Below are 17,298 nucleotides of genomic sequence, written 5' to 3'. Positions count from 1 at the left end.
GCGCCGCTATCCTTTCAGTCACCTCAAGGTCGCAGTCTCAGTGTCATCCTTGAGTTCCTCTCTCTTCCTCACCTCGCATAGCAATCAGTCCCCAAATTAATTCTACTTCCACATCTTTCATCTTTCCCCTTCTCTTCACACCCCCAGCCACCACTCCAGTTCAGGCTAATTGTTCTCTCAGCCTCAAATCTCTACCCTCTCCAATCCACCCTTCAGTCAATCAGTCAGCAAGTATTTATTAAGTACATGCTAAGTGTTAGGAAGTGTGCTAAATGATGGAATAAAAAGAAAGTCATATACAAAGCCTGTGCTGTCAGGAAGGTCACATTCAGATGAAGGAGCCCACACACAGCTGTCAAAGGGATATTTCTGACCATTGTCATTCCTATGCTCTGATAAATATACTCAGCTCTGCTGAATCCATAAGATAAAAAACAAACCCTACTGTTTGACATTTAAAACCCTTTACCACCTGGCTCCAATATACTTCTCTAGGCTTAATATACATTATTTCCTCACATACTCTACAATCCAATCAAATTGGCCTCCCTTCTCTTCTTCACATGGCTTTCTCTCTTCTGTCTCCATGTCTTGTGTTGGCTCTCCCCCTTATGCCTAGAACACATTCCTTCTTCACCTCTGACACTTAGAATTTCTAGTTGCCTTCTAAACTCAGCTCTTAAGCCACCTCCTCCATGAAGCCTTCCCAGATTCCCCAATGGCTTATACCTCTTCTCCCAAATCAATTTGCATTCTGTATATACCTAATTTATACATAATTATGCACGTAGATGAAATCTCACCCATTAGAATGTAATCTCCTCGAGGACAGACTTTCATTTTTTAAGTTTTTAGGACAGCACCTAGTATAGAATAGACATTTAATAAATGCTTGTTGATTAAGGCAAAAAAATTCATTTTAACACATGGGTATTTTAGTTTACCTAATGTCAAATAACTAGTTTAACAAGTTTAACCAGTTTCATAATTTTTCCACCTAGTTAATTAGTTGTTTTAGCTTCATATAGTTGTAGCTCCAGGGGCAATAAGCAAATGAATAAATGAATGAATGTATAAAAAAGCAAATAAACCAAGTAAACCTTGATTAAATTGACCACTTCAACAAAATTCAACCAAAATGACTGATCAGTCACTATATGTTACATTACATCATATTATAGTATTGGGTAGATAGTAATATCATACATTTTTTACATCACATCATATTGTATTATAGTGTGTTATAGTCTATTATGTCATTGGACAAAATAATCTCATTCTAACATGAAAATTTATTTGGTAAGATTTCTGATCATTATCGGTCTTTGTGTATAATGGCTTTTTATGTTTTATGCCAGAAGAGTTTAAAGATGGGAAGCTTTCTTCTTTTTTTTTCCTAACATTTTCCTATTTTGACACTGTTGAGTATATGATTGCAACTAAACTGCCTGTATTTTTTGCGTGTAGCCCAAGATATGACACAAGCAGAAATCCTGAAGAATTCCAACGATGTGGTAGCAAATGATGAGTAGCATCCACCATAGCAACGGACCAGCCAGCATGAGTGTCAACAAAGTTTCAGCTTTCTCATTGACAATGGAACAAAAAACAGGCTTTGCATTTGTGGGAATCCTGTGCATTTTCTTGGGCCTTCTTATTATCAGATGCTTCAAAATCCTGCTGGATCCCTACAGTAGTATGCCATCCTCCACTTGGGAAGATGAAGTGGAAGAGTTTGACAAAGGAACCTTTGAATATGCGCTTGCATGAAGACCCTGCTTTCATTTACATGTTTATTTAAGTTCAATGGAAAAAAATTAAAAAACAAAACAAAACCAATAACCTGTGGCTCATACATCTGTAACCATCACTGATGCAATGAAGGGAAGGTTGCAGCATCCATTTGATTAAATAAATGTCTAAAGTCAACTCAGTGTTGTATTCTCTGGCACATTAATTTAAGATTTTTGTGTTGGAAATTCATGTGCTCCTAGGTGGGGAATGAAGGGAGAGCTCTAAAATGGTGGAATCATAAAATCTCCAAGTAAGAAGGGTATTTACTTTGGACAAGGCTCTTACTCTCTCTGGGCTTCAGTTTTTTTCATTTGTAAAATAAAGTTTGCCTAGACCATCTCTAAAGTCCCACTTGGTGCTATAATCCATCTGGTTCTAGCTCAATACCTACCCAAAACATAAATTCCATCAACAACATATCGAACAAGTAGTTATTCATCACCTACTTGAAGACCTCTAGTGCCAGAGGACTCATTACTCCTCCTAGCCGACCATTCCACTTAATGAACATAATAGCTAAAAAATTTTTTCTTGTGTTGATCTAAAATATGTCTCCTTGTAACTTTCCACTCATAGGATCATAGCTAGATCTGGAAAAGATCTCAGAGCCTATCTAATCCAGCCCTCTCATTTTACAGATGAGGAAATTAAGACTCAGAGAATTTAAGTGATTGTCAAAGGCCAAACAGAACAAATCTGATCCCTCTTTTGTATGACAACCCTTCAAACATTTGAAAATATTGACCCTAGACTCCCCAAATCCTCTCTTCTCCAAGCTAAATGTCCTCAGTTAAATTCAACTAATGGGTAGCTAGGTGGCACAGTGGATAGAGCACTGGACCTGGAGTCAGGAATATCTGAGTTCAAATCCAGCCTCAGACACTTACTAGCTGTGGGACCCTGGGCAAGTCACTTAACCCTGTTTGCCTTGGTTTCCTCACCTGTAAAATGAGCTGGAGAAGGAAATGGCAAACCACTCCAGTATCTTTGCCAAGAAAATCCCAAAAGTGGTCACAAAGAGTTGGACATGGCTGAGATAATACAACAACAGCACAACAAAATCAATTAATTCTCAGTGGCATTTTACCATCAAAGGTCTATCTTAAAGGTACTGTCAGATCCTGAGCTACACAAAGAAATTAAAAAACAAACATTGAATCACAGTCCTATAAAGTACTTTAGAGATCATTGAGGCAAACCTCATTTTACAATTAAAAAATCTGAGGCCCAAAAAGAATAAGAGATTTTCCATAACACAGCTAATCAGTGGTAAAATCAGGGCTGGAACCCAGATATTCTGACACCCAGTATAATGAATTTTCTATGGAACTTGGTTGCCTCCCTCACTATAACTTGAAATTACAGCAGATTTATGCATTAAAACTATGAAAAATTGAGACCTCTGAGCAAAATTCAATAACCTTGCTTAATTTTTAAAGGAAATGTAAATATAAAATACTGTGTTAGAATGAACATCCTTATTAAAACCTTTATTTACAAAATACACAAATTACAAATTAATGGGTCCTTGGATATACAACAAATTATTCATTCAATGCACAAACATCTGGCCCCGTTGCATTATATTTTTGCTCCTTCTGAGGGGTGTTGGCAATCTCCAAAGATGTGGAATGAAGTTTGAAAAAGGAAATAATCATTGGATCATAGAATCATAAAAGCATAGATTTAGAACTGGAAAGTAATTTAGAGTCCATTTTTTCCAACCCTCCTCATTTTACACATGAGAAAACCGAGGTCCAGAGAAATTAAATAATTTGGCCAAAGTTCCCAGGTATAAAAAGATGTGTGCTAAAGATTCCTGGATCCAAATAACTCAGGAAAGTCTAGGCTACCAGCTCTCCCTGGGCATCCAGAATGTACTAAGTGTCCTAAAATATAGCAGATGCATGTTGGGGAGAGGGACAGGGCGGACAAAATCAAAGGGATTCTAAGACCTAAGAGAAGAACACAGAGAGGCAATTCAGTGCCAAAAATAAACTTTACCTATCTTGAAATTTCACTTCTTACCTGCTCTCCCAACAACATGGTGTAGCAGAAAGCATACTGTACTTAAATTCATGAGATTCCAGGGTTGAAATTGTGTCTCTGACGTTTACTAGTTTTGTGGCCATGGAAGTCACTTAACCTTTCTGAGCCCTAGCATCTTAATCTGTAAAAAGGGGATAATAATAATATTTTCTACCTCACAGCATTGTACCATCTTGTTATAATAATTATTTCATTTTAAGACTGGGGTACTCTAATGGCCTCTAAAGTCCATATGGTTTCCTCCTCTGCAGCTCTAGGGAGTTTATTTTAGATAAGAAGTTGTGAGTATAATCACAATCGGTCTGAGCACCCAGTTTGGAAAATTCCTAACATTTATACAGAAGTTTGACTCTCTGCTTTAATTTACATTTATATCTTTCCCTAATTATATCTAACCCCTGACCTCTTTGAGGCAAGATTTAAGTTGCCTAATATATTTGGATAATAAAGAAGTAGATTATCCATAGGCCCTGGGAGGGAATGCAGGGAAAAGAGCAGACCATTTTCTTAGAATTTCTCTTAGTTTTTTAGCAGGTGGGTACAATTGGTGATGTCAGCCTGCATCTTCTAAACCAATATGCCTGAAGGGCAAATGACCCTCCTCAATATCTCACCTCTGCCAAAGTTCGATTCTATTTTCTTTTTCTCCTTTTGTGGGTTGCTCCTGGGCTGCTAGTTCTTTCTGTTTCATTTCTGCATGACTCCACTCCTCCCTCTCCATTTCCAGACCATCAGACTCTCCTACACCTACAGGGTTGTTGTAAAGACCAAAGAAGTTAAAAAGGTAAAGGCCTTTGCAACCCTGAGGTACTTTATAAACATCAGCTATTATTATTCTTTCCAGAGATCAGAAAGGAATCAGGTCTTTCATTCAAAAAAGGGACCTAAGAAAGAAAGGAACACATGCCACCTTGCTCTACCACTCCAGCCTGAAAATGATGCAGTAGATGGTTCAAACAAACTCATTTCTGTAGTCTCAGTACGTGGATCTTCCACCCATTAAAGGATCCTATGTCTCCCTTCTTTCAGACAGAATGCCTAACTCTATTTTTAAAACTCCTCGTACCCTTCTCCTGCCATAGGGAACAGTCTCATAGGGAGGCTTTTTAAGAGATATGTGTGTGTATAATATTACATATCGTTTAGATCATCTACATTTCCCCCAATTCCATCCTACTTCCTCTGTGATTCAACCCCAGTTCTGCTGATCTTAAGTCCAATGCTGTTTACACCATGTTACCCAAGACCATAGACATTCCTTCAGTTAATCAGGAACTAAGTTGAAATCTGATCATTTCATTTATCATTATTATTATTGTTATTAAACCACTAACTCTCCAGTTACATCCAGACTATTGCCATCAATGCCAAGATGTCAGACCAGGCCAGTACGAAATGTTTGGATGGCACAAAAATTCTCTCATTCTTTTCCTTCTTGCCTTTGGTATTTATTTGGATCTGAGAAAGATTAGCAAGTGGGGAGATGATTAAGGCAAACTTTCATTAAGTGCCTACTATATGCCAGGTACTGTGCTAAAGCTGGGGATACGAATACAAATAAAAACAAAGACAGTTCCTGATGTCAAGGAACTTAAAATCTAGTGGGGTAAGACAGTAACCAAAAGGAAGCTGAAAAGAGGAGTGGGTTAGGGGACAGAAGAAGGTACCTGACACAGGAGCATGATGGAGAGTACCAGAAAGGTCCAGAAGCAGTGAAGCTGGTGGAAAATGTGGGGAGTGGCAGAGGCCAGGAATGTGCTGAATCTTCTCTTTAAAAAGAGACTCTAGATCCCATAGCCCCGCCCTCCAGTCAAAGGGTCCAATCAGAGGGGCAGAGATGTAGGTACCTTCAATCAGTTTGTCTGTTGATTTGGAGGAATATTTGAGGATAGCATACTTTTCCAATAGGAGCCCTGAGATTTTCATTTAGAACTTCATATTTACTATGGTGATTACTAGCAGTTACAACATTTTCCCCCTTTTTTTTCTCATTAAAGTAACTGCTTTGTAATGCCTCACTACCATTTATTGTGTGGGTGTAGGCCTAGTTGAATGAGTTTTAAAGATCTGGTTGATAAATTTATTAGAAACAGTAGCAGTGGTGGCAGTTATGTCTAGCTGGGGATAGAAAACAAAGAAAAGAATTTGTGGTTGGTTGGGAAAGAAGGAACTAATAGATCAAAGTGATTCAAGTAAATTATTTTATTTTCCCTCCAGTAGAATGTGAGTTCCCCCCGGGGCAGGGACAGTTTCATTTTTTTTCTTAGCATCCCTAAGACCTAATTCATTGAATGTAATTAACATATGTTAATCACCATTGTTATTTCAGTCTCACAAGCTGCCCAGACCCTGATGAAATTAGTAATCAATTAATAAGAATTTATTGAATGCCTCCTATAGATCAGGCACTGTGCTAAGCACTAGAAATACAAAGACAAAATCAAAATAGTCCTTACCTTCAAGGAGCTTACATTTTAATAAAAGAGACAACATGTACGTGTGTGTATATGTACATACAAGACATACAAATCAAATTTTGATTTGGGTAACCCAAGGAGACTAAGGATTTGGGCAGTTTATGGGTGAGATTGATTATTCATTGGGTCCTAGCACTTTCTCATGCAGTGATTCCAGTATTTTGAGGACAGTAACTAAAAAGTCCCTCATATATAATATATTTGAATGACAGACTTCTGAACCCCAAATTGATTTGTGGAAAAAAGAGGGTACTAAATGGGATTAGTGGGGATACAAATGGACCAAGCGTGAGCACAGGGCATGAGCAAAATTACAAGTTAAGAGCAAAGTAGGATCTAATTCTAGATTCTAGATGCAAGTTTGGCACTAAGTAACTTTGTGACCTGGGGGCAGGCATTTAACATCTCTAGACTTTAGTTGTCTCAAGCATAAAATTAGTGTGTTGGAGCATGAGATCTTTAAGATCCCTCCTAGCTCCAAAATTCTGTTTGTATTTATTTCAGCATATAGGAAAAATAGAATATATTTATATAAAAATATATGCATATATTAAAAATGTTATATGTGCATGTATATATTTGTTTCCTGTTCAGTTGTATCTGCCAGACCAAACAAACACTGGCACAAGTGGAAACCTCCTCCCTCATCCTCCACCATATAAGGAAGGCTCCCTGGGAATTCATCATTTCATTTCTCACACTACTGCTCTCCTAGAATTCGTGATATCCAGAAATTCACCATTCTACAAGATGAAATCAGTCCTGGAACTCACTCCTTCTTCTCACCTCTTGCTCCTGCTGCCACTTCCCTCCCTCTGATTGGAGAGGGTAGTGGGTAGACACTGAAGACTTCCTCCTTGATCCTCCCATAGATAAGGAGGGTTCTATAGGAATTCACCTTGTTTCTTACTCTGTTGAGAATCTCATCTCCTCAGATCAGCTCCTTCCCTCCCACCCCACCCCCAGGTTGCATAACTTCACAATTCCACTCTTCCGTCCCACCAGGTAGCCTTCCTTTTCAGCTTCTTTCTATATATTATCACCCCTAATAGCTAACATTTATAAAGCACCTACTATGCACTGCGCTAAGTGCTTCACAATGATTATCTCATTTGATCCTCATAATAACCCTGACAGGTAAAGGTTATCATTAGCCTCATTTTACAAATGAGAAAACTGAGGCATAAGTGACATACCCAGAGTCATACAGCTAGTAAGTGTCTGAGGCTGGATTTGAACTCAGGACTTCCTGACTCTAGGCCCAAAACTATTTAGTGTGCCACCTAGGTCAGCCTTTAGATTATATGACCTCCTCAAGGACAGAGACTGTTTTATGCTTTTGTTTGTATCCCTAAAGCACAGTTCTGGCACATAGTAGGTCTTAATAAATGTCTATTAACTCTGACTCTGTTTTAGAAATGATGGGTATCACTATTGGTAGAGCTGAGAATTGGATCCTCTGGAAAACAATTTGGAATTAAAAGAAAAGTTACTAAATTCTTCATACCTGCTGACCATTGTCCTAGTTCTGAAAATGTACTCCAAAGAAATCAAAGTAGAAAGAATGGCTCTGTATGTGCCAAAATATTCGTAGCAATATTTTTTATGGCAGTAAGAAAACTCTAGAAATATAAAGTCCATCAAGGGGAATGGCTACACAAATTGTGGTCTATGAGTGTAATGGAATATTATTGTGCCATAACAAACAATGAATATGAGGGATTCAGAAAAAAAATGGGAAGGCTTCTCTGACCTGATGCAAAGCAAAAGAGAAAGCAGAGCCAGAAGAACAACATACACAATCTGTAAACACAATGGTGTCTATGAAAACAGTTCTGAAAGAAAGCCAAACTAGCTAGGGACCAGTCTTGGACCCGGACAACCCTGGAGTTGATGAAAACATACCAGCTTCATTTCAGGAGAGAGAGAAGAGTACAAGCGTGGAAATGTTATGTACATCATCAGACCCAGTCATTGTATGGGTTGGTTTTATTTGTTTTTCTTTGCTGTAAGAGAGGACTCCTAAGATAGAGTTGGGAGGAGGTGTAGGGAATAGCATGGTCAGGATGGAGAAAGCAATATCTATTTAGAAAGCACTTTAATTTAAAAAATAAACAGTATTAATAAAACATTTTAAGAATTTTTAAAACAAGAAATAATTGGTTTTAAAAAAAATAAATTATAAATCAACAAGTAGTCAACTCTCACAGGATGTCTACTTTTCCCCCTTGGAATATATGGAAAAGAAGAGTATAAGAAAACTTTCATTAAAAACATCATGGAAATCGGAAGGGTAGTCACTGGTACTGTTCATAGCTTATACTAGAAACTTCCATGACATTCTTTCCTAGGAGAGAACAACTAAGATGAGGTGTGGGGTGATTGCATTAGTATTTTGTGGGTGGGGACTGGGGAATGCTTCAGTTAGCCAGGAGTTTTGGAGAAAGCAGAAGGAACACTGCTGTTTCACTGGTCAAACGCTCTCATAACTCCTAGAAAATAGAGAGGAGAGAGGGACAGGCATAGAAGTCAGAGGAGATGGTAGTAGCCACCCCTATTGTGAGTCTTTGGACTCTTCTGATTAGATTAATCTTGGAGACAGTCTCTGGCAAATTGTGGCATTTTTGCTCCCTGAAGTTCTGTATTTGTTTTCCTTTTTGAGAGCCAGTATATCTGCATTGAACATGTTGACTCCTTCAGAAAACTTTCTCTGAATTTTCTTCCTAAGGCCATGTTTATGCCAGAGCAAGACCTGTACCATTCAGGAGTTGGGCGCTGTGCCACAATCTATTGGGTACTCCATCCCAGTATGGTACCTATGCCTGTGAGAGCTCCAGTGGCAGAAACTCTGTCTCCTACTAAGCCTAAAATTAAAACACGTTGAGCTCTGTCTACATAGTAAGTTCAGATGGGGGGAAAGATATAAGGGATGTCTACTACTAACTAGAATTTACCTTTAATTTGAGTGACCTCAGGAAAGTTGGGAGAGATTCCAAAGCCCTGTAAGAGTTAGACCTGGAATGTTAGAGCATTACTAAAGGACCAACTTGCCCTAGTCAATTATCAAAAGAACTTGAGCTCTGGGGTCAGAGGATCTAGGTTCCAATTCTTCTTATGCTTACTACCTGTAAGCAGCTTGCTACCTTGGGCAAGTTGTTTAATTTCTCCAGGATTAAGTTTTCTTCTATATCTAATGAGAGAGTTGGAATGACCATGGACTCTGAAGTTGAGGACCTGTGTTCAGATCTCACTTCTGAAGGATGCCTATCTACCTGTGTGACCCTGGACAAGTTATTTAGCCTCCTGGGACCTCAGACAAAGATCTTGGGTTAAGTGGCTTTGAAGTGCCTTTCAGCTCTAGATCTGTGATCCTCTGCCTGCTCTGTTTCTCCCCCAATCCTCCTCCACATTTTTTTATCAGCCTAAAAGGACCCTAAAAGGACTAAACTATGTTTACCTTTCAAGGTCAGCATAGTATAATTTCCAGCCCTACCCCCAAGCCTTCTTACCTGTTTCTGTTTATTGATGCCTGACATTCTTTTAACTGGAGACAAAGTTTCTATTTCCATAATTATAGATGAAAAATTTATAATTGAAATGCCTTGATTTTAGCATACTGACCAAAAATCATCCACTCTAAAATATAAAAGAGTAGTATAGAACATTGGAAAAATCACTGAACTAGGGAGTCAGTAGACCTGGGTTCCATTCCTGGCTTTGTCACTGACTAATTTTTATGAAAGTGGCTTTCCCTTTCATTTTCTTCATCTGTGAAATGAGAGAGATCAAATGATCTTGCTGTTTCTTTCCAACTATAACAACACTGTTATAGTGGAAAAAAACACTGAACTTGGAACCAAAGAACCATGGATTCAACTTCAGGCTTTGTTATTTACTAACCATGTAGCCGGGGTGGGTCATTGAAACTTTATGAGCCTTAGTTTTCCCGCCTGCAAAATGGGGGTAACACATATTACCACCTTACAGGACTAGTATAAGGAAAATGCTTTGTCAGTCTCAAAGTGCTATAGAAATGTGAGCAATGTTCATTAATCAAGTAACAAACAAGTTTGAGTCTTTTCTATTTTGATGGTATAGCAAGGTGTGGGGTTTGAATTGGTTAATTTGATAGTAAAACTGTCTACGCTGTCTTAGTTGGCCTGACCTTTATATAATGGAGCTCTTCCACAACTCTTCCCTTCAGCCATACCAGGGGTATAGTTTACCCTTGGTCAATGTCTTTGCTTTGTTTCTTACTCAAGATCAGATGGCTGGTAACTCTACCAGGAAAGAACAATACAGGGCATAAATTTACTTGCAATGTATGCCACTGAGATAAGCACCTGCTTTCATTATTCATCAAATCTCCTTCCACCTTTTAAATCTACTTACTCATAATTCAGACTTCTGTCAAGAGAAGCCCCCTGACTCAGTTTTTGCTCTTTCTTGGAAAATTTATAAAATATGCTAATCCATAAAATTCTCATTCATTTAGCTTAGGGGCCCCCATTCACAGAGGGCGAAAAAGAATTTCTTCTGCTCTGACAAGGAGTGGTTCCACACAGGGAAGGTCTGTCTTCTCTGTTTCCTTCTCTCACCCTCTGCTAATTACTGACCCTCTTCTCTATAACTTCCTCTCACAAAAGCTAAAGCACTTAAGCCAGATCAGTTATGATACAGCATTTTAGTTAGCTAACATAAATGTTAATTAAACAGAAAACAAACAGTTTTAAAGAATAGAGCTAAATTTTTATATTTGCTTTTTCTTCTCCCTGTGGAATAAGCATGAGAGTTCAGTACAACCAGATCTATCTCTTGACTTAGCCCCAGACATATTCCATCTATTATAAGAGGAGACCTCAGCCACTTTTACAGCCTGTTCACACAGCATCCTGCTTTATCACTATCTCCACTCACCCACAGATTGACAAACAAAAATCCAAACCTTCTTTGAACTCCAAATGGCCACACTGCCACGCTGATACTCAGTTTAAAAAATTTCTGGTACATCATCTGTGACTCAAAACATCATCTGTCTGGTGATAATTATTCCTCTAGGTGAGGGGAAACAAGCATCTCCCAGAAACTTACACAGCTAGGTGCCTAAGACTTCTTTCTTCCTGCACAGAATTGCTGTATCCCCCAAAACCCCTGCTGCAATGGGGAGAAGAGGCTAAAGAGGACACAAAATACTTTAATCAAGGGAAGGGGAATATATGAAAGATGGAAAAGTCCTGAATCTTTGTAGCCATGGATGTTATTCCACTTAGTCTGACTGATACTTATGAGATCAAACATTTATTTACTTACTCATATTAAATTTTCAGGTCCATTTCATAAATGCTCATACTTTATAATGCAGCATGTCAACATCTGGAAATAATACAGATTATTCCTTCCCTGCTAAAACTATGCCATTTGGACTCTATACTAATACAGCAGAGAGAGCAAGGCAGATGAGTCATGGGAGTGGGAAAGAAACAGGTATCCTTGGGAGGCTGGGAGACTACACACAGACATACGTACGTACTACATGCAGCCAGTTACAGGCATGTATATAAAGTGCCAGGACACTTGGCTCTCCCTTTATGCTTGTGTGTGGAGCCAGTATATTTAAGTCAGAGAGGTAATGCAATCATGACATGTATTTGAGATTAGCCCTTGAACTGTTGTAGTTAAAAAGCAAGCAACTGAGAGGGGACAGAAAAAGGCTCAGACAGAGGAGGTAACATGGCCCTAGTTACCCACCAACTGTCTCTGTGACTACTCTGAACCTCAGTTTCCTCATCTGTAAAATGAGGGGAATGGTTGAATGATCTCTAAGTTTTCTTCCAACTCTGACATTCCATTAGTTCTATTATTCATATGGACAGTCTAAAGTATTTTGAATAAGCCTTAATCAGCTGGTGTGGGTGAAGGCTTCCTTCTGACAGAACAGGATGCATTAACTTTGGTGACACAAATTTGACAAAATGTTTTGTTGAATGAAGACAATTTGATCTTTTAGAAACGCCACTGGGAAATTATGCCCTGTTATACTCTTGCATGAAAAACTTTTCGCCCTTGGGCAGAGATGTTCTCTGTAAATCCCAGCTTCCATCCCCTACCTGCCCACTTCACATGCAGAAAGGAGCCAATAGCCACTGTGATCAAAGCAAAAAGCCTTGAAAACATGATTCTCTAAGTTACAAAGTATAGACATCATCTCTGGAAGCCTATATTTTAGTGCACATGCTGAACAAAGTGGGGTCACTGTATGTAATCACTCATCTGAAATAACCTCACTCAGGAAGATGGAACGCCATTCATCTACCTCCAAACAACTGAAGCGTCCCTGGTTGTTTTGTTGGAGAGTTATGGTTACACAACCCACTTCCTGTAATGAATTAAAGGCATTTTCATTTACTACTTTTCAGTAGGAATTAATGGTTTACTACTAGTCACTGGTTGACAGTATCTAAGGTCCTTTGGAGCTAATGAGTAGGAGGGGCTTATGATCTTATTCGCAGCCAATCCCGATATGGTCCTCCCACAAAAGTAAGACTCTAAACAATAAAAAGCAGTCTAGGATGAAGAGTGAAAACAAAGTGTTCTTCTTTGCCCCAGGGATGTAGAGGCAGTTTATTCTTCCCTTGAAGATTGGCCCTGTGTGGTAAGTTCACTTCTCTCGTACAGTAATGTACAGTTATGAATTAGCATTAGACCATTGGGTTGGACTTATTCCACTAAAGCTGGGAAGGAATTTCAGAAGCTACCTACCCAGAGTTCCCTCTAGGACAATGTGGAAATACCCTAGTGTTGTATGAAGAGCTGCTAAAGGTAGGCAACTGCTTTGTAAACCTTAAGCACTAGACATGTTTGCTATTATATACTCATTTATTTCTCTGGGAATGAATTATTCGAGAGTCAAAGTTGAGATTTTAAAATAAATTCACACAGAGAAAAGGTGATTTTTATCAGTTTGAATATGGTGATCTTCCTAGAAGTTTCTTTGAAAACCAAAATTTGAGCCATTATAAAATAACATTGTCCTAAAGAAAGAATCTAATGAGATATTGTTCTCATTATTTGGAACTATGAAAATTATTATGTACTCCTTTCATCTCCAAGTCAAATCTCTGCCTCATAATGGAGATTGATAATATTCCATTAAAAACAATCTGTAGAGTATGGCTATTATACATAGATATAACATAACCATTTTATTAATTTCTGGTGATTTATTTCCTCCCTAAACACCCATATCTTTAATAAAGCCTCCACACAGAATTTGCAAAACGAATAAACAGAAAAAAAGATCTTTCAAGACTGGCACAAGATCTAGGGATTTGTAATAACTCGTGACATACTGAGAATGTTTTAAAATCTTAATTTATATTTTTAAAGCATTTTTAAAAGCATAATCAATTTCTAATTGAATGCATTACCAAAACATAACTGGAACAACTTTAATTACTTGGAAACATCCATTTTAAACTATAATCTTCTAAGAAGACAAATCTTTAAGAAGATTTTGATTTTAATGTTTTTCTCATTTACTGGCATCATTTTTCTTCCAACTGTACTTTTAGAATAATTATTTTTGAAGTTTCGGTGATTTATTATTATCAAAGTTTTTTAAAGTACTGTAATGAACTATTAATATACCCAGCTAGTCAGGTTAAATGTTTTCTAGCCTCAACCTAATGCTCCCAGCACAAGTCAAACTTCTAATGAATCCAGTGGAAATTCTGTCTGCCAAAGCAGGTCTCCAGTTGTTTATTACATGATTTAATTACCCAGGTGATTAGATTCCATAGAAAGGTAGTTTTGAATAAAGAGAATGAATTTTAAATCCCGAATCCTAGGGTTCCTGGGATATTGTACTTAGAAAGAAAACTAAATTAACTAAATTAACCCCTACTCATTTCTGAAACTTGAAACAAACCTATTTTATGTTTTTGGTGTTAGAACTGAGAAGAAAGACATTCTGAAGGCTGTTTAGAAGAGAATACTTGTAGGAACCAGGCTTCTTCTAGACTGAAAGCCAAGCGTTACTTCATTAGTCGTTTACCTTGACAAGGTAAAGGAACAGATTTTTTGACAACTATAAAGGGGCACGGCTTAGTCAGACGAATCCATTTCAGAAGATGTCAATGAACAACTCTTCCAATGTATTCCTGGATGCAGCCCCCAATCATCCAAATCGTTTTCAAGTTAATGTAATTAATGAGAGCCATGAAAGTAGCGCAGCTGCTGATGACAATCATGACCCTCCGCATTATGAAGAAACATCCTTTGTTGATGGAGCCCAGAACAGACTGAGAATCAGCTTTAGGCCTGGGAATCAGGAGCTATATGACAATTTCCTCCAAAATGGAGAAACTGCTAAGACAGATGCAAGTTATCATGTCTACGATTCTCATACCAACACGTACTACCTACAAACCTTTGGTCACAACACCATGGATGCGGTTCCCAAGATTGATTACTACCGTAACACTGGGAGCATCAGTGGTGCCAAAATGAACAGACCTACTTTATATGAGATACATGAACGACTTGCCAAGGTAAGTTTCAGGAAAGGTATGTAAACATTCCCAGTCACTCTTCCATGGCCTTAAAATTGTACTTGCTTCAATTTCTAGAATGTCTGAACGACCGGGGTTTCAATTTTGTCTCTGAGGCTTACTATCCATTTGACCTTAGGTAAATCTGATCTTCAGTCCTTTAGTTTATAAAATGAAGAGGCTGGACTAGCTAATCTATGATTCTTTCCAACTCAAAAATGGATTCTACCATCCTATGGTGCTTATGAAAATGTCTAGCTAAAAATGTCCTCTCTGTTTCCTGATTTGAAAGACAATTGCTGCAGAAAAACTCCAAACTAGAGAATTCATTCATTTGTATTTATAATGTCATAGAAATTTGGCTCTTAGGGATCAGCCAGGCCAAACCCATTATTTTATGGATGAGAAAACAAGAGGTCTTAGAAAGTTTAAGTGACTTGCCTAAGGTCACCCAGAAAATTAATGGCAGGTCAGGGACTAGAACCAAAGTCTTCTCACCCTCAGTCTATTTTTCTTTCTCTTACCCAAGGTACAATTGAATAAGAGAACTTTAAAAACTACAAGGGGCCTCAGAGATCATTTAGTCTAATCTCCTCATTTCACAGATAAGGAAATGTACTCAGATGACAAAATACCATTTTCAAAGTCACATTGCTATGATCAATCGTGGCCTTAAAGCTGGAAGGGATCTTTGAAACCAACCCTTCCTTTTACAGAGAAGGAAGCAAATCCATAGAAGTTAGGAAGTGGTAAACATCCAAGGCAAGCTTTGAACTCAGAGCTTGTGACTTCAAGGGCAGGGCTCTATCAACAGGAACTAGCATCAAGATCTCCTGACTCCAGATCCAAGAATCTATACTGATTATCTTTCTCCAAAGTTGATGCCCCAAGGTGCCTTATCCTATTGACAATTATGGCAGATTCAATTTCTGTTTTCCTTGATGCATGGATTAACTGGATGGGTAAACAGGATGAGACAACAGTACCTTTGTTTCAGGGCACACAGATTTGGAGCAAGCTGACAGTACATGTAGTCTCTCAGTCATTTAGAAACAACTGAGCTTACTACCTAAATATCAAGAATAATTAGTTAAAATAGGAAGCTATCGATGGCATTCTCTTTTTCCCCTGTCATCAGATGAGATTCTACCAGGTCTGATCCTGGTCCAGTGTCTAGGATTTCTGACAACCCCCAAACTAGATCTCCTTGCCCCTGGCCTCCAATTAAAATAAAGTTTATATGAAGACACATTTACTAACCTGTGCCTGGCCACTTTTTGTCACTTGCCCTAGGTACAAGAATTTCTAGCATATGGCTATAGGGTTAACTCATGGGCAAATTAGCTTCTCCTCTCTCTCTCTCTCTCTCTCTCTCTCTCTCTCTCTCTCTCTCTCTCTCTCTCCACACCCTCACATTTATATACACCCATGCATATATAGTTATATATACTTTTATATGTAAAACAAACACTGTAAAACATATTTTTCATGTTGGTATATAGTTTTATATACATACACATACACACATACATATACATACATACATACACACACATATATAGTTTTATATGTTTTATAGTGTTTGTTGCAACTAGTACTGGTCTCCTTAAGGATTTAATCCATATGAATACTTTGGTTAGATTTAAGGAGAAAAGGGAGATTTGGGATTTTATTGTTTTTCTCTTTAAAGTACTGCCTGAGGTTTCTGAGTGTGCATACAGACTTAAATGTAGTCCACTGAAATTTCAACACAGAAGCAGCAGATGTGGCTCGACATTCTATTATTTTCCCCAATACAGCTAATATGCCAAAATCTATTAGAATTCTAAGGCAGAGATTTTTCTAATCCAGTAATAAATTATCTACAGGTCAAATAAATTTCTTCTTCTGTATCTTATACTCAAACATCCTGGTGAACTTTTAAACTTCCTGCAGTTCTTGAATATTACCTCGATTTGAATGAATGGAATTATTTATCAAAATGTTCTTTTGATAAAGTCTTATTTCAGCATGTTGTCCTCCATTTAGATACTCTCTGGCTGGTACCCAGAGCCCTCACGCTACCCTGATTCTCCTAATTTCAATTTTCACTAGAAATTAATTTCCTGAGTAAGCTCATTTTGATCCAGATCTTTCTTAATCAGAGCCCACCAGTCCTAACCAGCCCCTTAGGTACCTGATAGGTGACTGACTAGCTTGTTGGTTTTTTTTTAATTAACCATGGGTTAATGCATTATCACTTCAAATAATACTTAGATTTTAACCAAAACCTTCAATTTTGTAACCCAAAGAAATAAGAGAAATCCAGGCACAGGGCAGTAGGGAAAGGATTATTTCAAAAAGGAATGCCTTGGGGAGCATTTCAAATCTACCATGCAGCTAGCTGCTACCTGCAGTAGTGGTAGCCTCTACTTCCAGGAAGACAAGAG

The 17,298-nt window shown here is 38.1% G+C and overlaps 2 protein-coding genes across 4 annotated transcripts in view; both read left to right on the top strand.

Annotated features, from left to right (window-relative positions):
• Positions 1-1,521: 1,521 nt before the first annotated feature.
• On the top strand, positions 1,522-1,780 carry CTXN2 (cortexin 2). The gene has a single exon (XM_036769541.1). It carries the CDS (start codon positions 1,522-1,524, stop codon positions 1,768-1,770), a length of 249 nt encoding a protein of 82 aa, XP_036625436.1. The 3' UTR covers positions 1,771-1,780.
• Positions 1,781-14,449: 12,669 nt separating this feature from the next.
• Positions 14,450-17,298, top strand: part of SLC12A1 (solute carrier family 12 member 1) — a 130,470-nt gene continuing 127,621 nt past the window's right edge. For all 3 annotated transcript variants that reach the window (XM_036735330.1, XM_036735328.1, XM_036735331.1), the window contains exon 1: positions 14,450-14,869. In XM_036735330.1, coding sequence (XP_036591225.1) covers positions 14,450-14,869 — 420 coding nt within the window. The remainder of the gene's footprint in view (positions 14,870-17,298) is intronic.

The sequence above is a fragment of the Trichosurus vulpecula genome, chromosome 8 (assembly GCF_011100635.1).
Source record: "Trichosurus vulpecula isolate mTriVul1 chromosome 8, mTriVul1.pri, whole genome shotgun sequence".
Lineage (NCBI taxonomy): Eukaryota > Metazoa > Chordata > Mammalia > Diprotodontia > Phalangeridae > Trichosurus > Trichosurus vulpecula.
This window is presented reverse-complemented; position numbering and strand designations above follow the sequence as displayed.